This window comes from Diospyros lotus, chromosome 5 (genome assembly GCF_014633365.1).
Source record: "Diospyros lotus cultivar Yz01 chromosome 5, ASM1463336v1, whole genome shotgun sequence".
NCBI classification, from domain to species: Eukaryota; Viridiplantae; Streptophyta; class Magnoliopsida; order Ericales; family Ebenaceae; genus Diospyros; species Diospyros lotus.
In genome coordinates, this window is record NC_068342.1 from 29,379,426 (window position 1) to 29,383,549 (window position 4,124).

Consider the following 4,124-nt stretch of genomic DNA (forward strand, 5'->3'; position numbering starts at 1 on the left):
ACAAATTTGTCCAAAAATGGTCTGAAGACTCGATTCATAGTATCCATAAAAGATGCTGGGGCATTGGTCAGCTCGAACGGCATCACCAGAAATTCATAGTGCCCGTATCGAGAACGAAAAGCGGTCTTGGGCACATCTTTTGCCTTGATCCTCAATTGATAGTACCCTAATCTCAAGTCGATTTTTGAGAAGACCTTGGCTCCTTGTAACTGGTCAAACAGCTCCTCGATTTTGGGGAGTGGGTACTCATTCTTGATCGTTATCTTGTTTAGTTGTCGATAGTAGATACACATCCTCAGACTCCCATTCTTTTTCTTAACAAAGAGTATTGGTGCTCCCCATGGCGACATACTTGGTCTGATGAACCCTTTGTCCAACAACTCTTGAAGTTGGATTTTTATTCTCTTAATTTTGCAGGAGCCATTTTATACGGGGGTATTGAAACTAGACCTGCCCCCTAGTACGATTTCTATCGAAAACTCGATCTCTCGCTGGGGTGGCAATCCAGGCAATTCTTCGGGAAACACATCCCCGAACTCTCTAACGATTCGCACTTCTTCGACCTTTAATGGCTCCTCGCTTCTCCCATGGACACAAGTCAAGTATCCTTGTGCTCCTTGACGTAATAGTTTCTTAGCCTTTAGAGCCGAGATCCACTTCCGATCACTTGCTCTCTTTTGCCCTCGAAACTTGATGTTCGAGTCTCCGCTCTTGAGATAGACTGTTTTAGCTTTACAGTCCAATGTAGCGTTGTACTTGGCTAGGAAGTCTATTCCTAAAATCACATCAAAATCTTGGAATTCCAGAAGGATTAGATCCACTAGGAACTCAACTTCTCCTATCTGAATCTTCCTATCTTTGTATCCTGAAGAAGTTTCTAGAGACTTCCCAATTGGGGTTGCCACAATCATACGACAATTCAAGTTTTCTGGTTTTTCTTTTAATATTTCAGCAAATGCATGTGAAATGAATGAGTGACTTGCCCTTGAATCTATCAAAACATGCATGGGAATACCAGATAATAACATGGTACCTTCAATTACGGCTGGGTCTTCTATCGTATCTTGTCGCGTTAGGTGAAACACCCTTCTTTGCTGCACTCTGGCATTTTTGGACGTCCCTTGAGGTTGACTCATCAATCGCGGCTTAGGACAGTCCTTTACAAAATGACCTGTCTGCTGGAACTTGAAACAAGTGATCCCTCTCTTTGGGTAGTTCTGGTTGAGATATCCCATTTCTCCGTAGTTGTAGCAACCTTTTGTTCCAAGCCGGCACAGCCTTCCAGGGTGCTACTTTTGGCATCTGGTGCACGGAGTACCAGGCTTGAACTTCGGCTTCTGGAGTTCCATCTTCTTGCCTGCTTTATGATTGCTCCCTTGCTGACTTTCTCTTTGGATAGCTTCGATCCGGCTTAGGTTAGCTTCAGTGGTAAAGGCTTGCAATACCACTTCCGTATAGGACTGAGTACTTATACTACTCAATGCCCTCCCAAAAACTTCTGAACTTTGATCCTTTCATCCCCTTCATAAATAGGCATGTATCAGATCAATCGACTAAAAGCATCCTCGTACTGGGCGACAGACATGTCCTTGGTTTGCTTTAGCTCCATGAATTCTCTCTCTTTCTTCATTCTTAAATTCAGGGGAAAGTACTTTTCATTGAAGAGTTCCTTGAATTGCTCCCAAGTGATGTAGGGTGCCCTAGCTAGAGGGGTCATTGCCCTCTTAACTCCCTTCCACTATCTATCTGCCTCATCTTATAGCATGAAGGTGGCACAGTTGACTTTCTCTTCTTCTCCGCAATATAGGTGGTCTAGCAGCTTCTCTATTTGCTCGATCCAAAATTCCCTTTCGCTGGGGTCTGCGCCAAGCTTCCTTTGAAAGACAGAAGGGTTCTGGCGACGATAAAAGTCGAGCATGTTGACCGTATGGCTGTCTCGGGAGTGATTTTCTTGCATGAATCCCACCATGCTCCCTAGTATTCTTTCATTTGATCCAGTCGGCTACTCCCGGTCTTCTGGCTAGAGTTGCCTTCCAGGTGCCCACTTGTATTCCCTTCTGTATTGCCAGTTTGTTGGTTCGGCGTTCTAGGTCATACCGTTAACCTCCTTTGAGTATTCACCATCTGAAAAGAAAGTAGCATTCTGGATTAGATAACAGGGTCCTGCCACCTGAGAAGATAATTCCTTCATTAATTCTATAAATATTATACATTCGGCAAAATGTCCTAGGTACTGCATAAGTCACATATATCACACAACACGAGTCACGCAGATAGTTAGAATATTTCTAATTAGATCTACTTTGGTCCCAATGACCTCCATATCCAAACATTCTTCTCATCTTCAGACTCATATGGCGGTGCCTCGGGATCGTCCATCACTTCTTCAATCTCCTCCTCGCCTTCTGAATCGATGTCCTTGAACTTGAGAAGGTCGTCTCCGGCCCAGAATATGGGTATGTTTTCTTCTTTCTCTGCTTCAATTAGATCGCCCATTTCTTCTTCCCCTATTACTTCGATCGGGTTCTCCACTTTTTCTTCCTCTTCTTCCTCAAGCGGGTCTCCTATTTCTTTGTCAGGCTCATTTGCTAGTATTGGCTCATACAGGTCTACCAGTAGCTCACGAATCCGTACACAATAGAGGCGAAAATCAGGGAACTGCTCGCCATGTCAAACCCAATTCGTAAAATCCTGTAGGTCGCCTTCCAAGACACTGACCATCATGTTTATCTGGAACTGAATTAGGTCAGGCCAGAGTCGATAACTTGGGGGTACCTCGTCGATAATTTCTTCCATCTGGACTAGGTGTTCCATGATACCCTCATTTGGCTCCGGGATCCGATTCTCCAGGCGGTGAGCCCAATGATCGACCAAGACCTGCTCCGAGAAATTTCCAGCCATCCTGTCATCACAACTTCCGTTAGTACCCCTAACTGTCTTCAAGTTGGCACTTCTAACCTACTAGGATTAGTCTAAGTTTTTCTTTCCTAGGTACTCTACTGAGTTGAGCTCTGATACCAACTGTAACAGCCCACTTTATCAGGGCGTGTCATGCCTTAGGAAATTTGGTCTATTTTTTATTTTATTTTTTTTTTAAGTTACATTATCCCCGAAATTCCCTAAGACCTTATCTAGTGCTAGACGAGATGTTTACACTAGAAAATAAATACAAGCTGAAGATGAATCGAACCTGCTCATGGCAATACATATATGAATAACTGGACATAGTATTTATTATAAAGTTATTACATAAGCTTCTAAAAATAAAACAAATGTACATAATTCTTAAACTATTCATATTACAATGTAACATGGTACATTTCCTCGTTTCCTGACATCTCGCGTCACTACACATCTCCGACCTCGGTATCATAACTGCAAGTCTCGATTGGAACATTGAATGTTCTAAGGGCGAACCCAAGTTAGATGATGAACCATCTAAGTAAGGGTACTTAATGCTATGTCATGTGTGTATGCAATGTCTTTTATCATAGGTGTGAACTGCACCCCTCATGCTACCTACCATTTTAGCGGCCACCTCTTTCAAAGCCGGGGTGTATGGGTGCACCTTTGGTAAGGCAGCGGTGCTAGTTCGTACTTCCTACGGCCTCATATGCGTGTGATCAATGACATCAACGCGTATTTATGCATTTCATAATCATGTCATGGATGCAATCTATATGATGGGTACGTTTCATAGTATGTCAATATGTTGTAAGCATTCTTGAAGATAAACATTTATAATCGTACTTAGCTTAAAACGGTATACTTACTAATAAGTTGTATCGAAAGGCGTGTCGGCCTTGAAAATCGTGCCGAGTGGCTATTTCTTAATCTTCTCGCCCTCAAAGACTCCTAAAATAGTAAACTTATTTTCAGAATATCATTTTACTATTTTTCATAATTTCTTCAATTTTTTTCTTTTATTTCTAAGTCTTATCTTTTCAAAAATTGCATAAAAATTATCTAAACTTTCATAAAATCTAATTTCTCTTTACTAATATTCCTTAAATAGTATTTCTAACATTTTCGAATTTTCTTGGATTTTTCCAAATTAAATTCCTATTTTTCCTTATTTCCATAATAGCAAAACTATTTTAAATAAATGGCTAATTTAACATTTT

General features: G+C 41.4%; 1 protein-coding gene across 1 annotated transcript; it reads right to left on the reverse strand.

The window, feature by feature from the left end:
* Positions 1-425: 425 nt before the first annotated feature.
* Positions 426-1,235, reverse strand: LOC127802184 (uncharacterized). Its single transcript, XM_052337891.1, has one exon. It carries the CDS (start codon positions 1,233-1,235, stop codon positions 426-428), a length of 810 nt encoding a protein of 269 aa, XP_052193851.1.
* Positions 1,236-4,124: the final 2,889 nt, after the last annotated feature.

What these genes read in the sequence shown, in the direction of transcription:
- LOC127802184 (XM_052337891.1), bottom strand. Translation starts at nt 1,235, where the DNA reads ATGGGATATCTCAACCAGAACTACCCAAAGAGAGGGATCACTTGTTTC.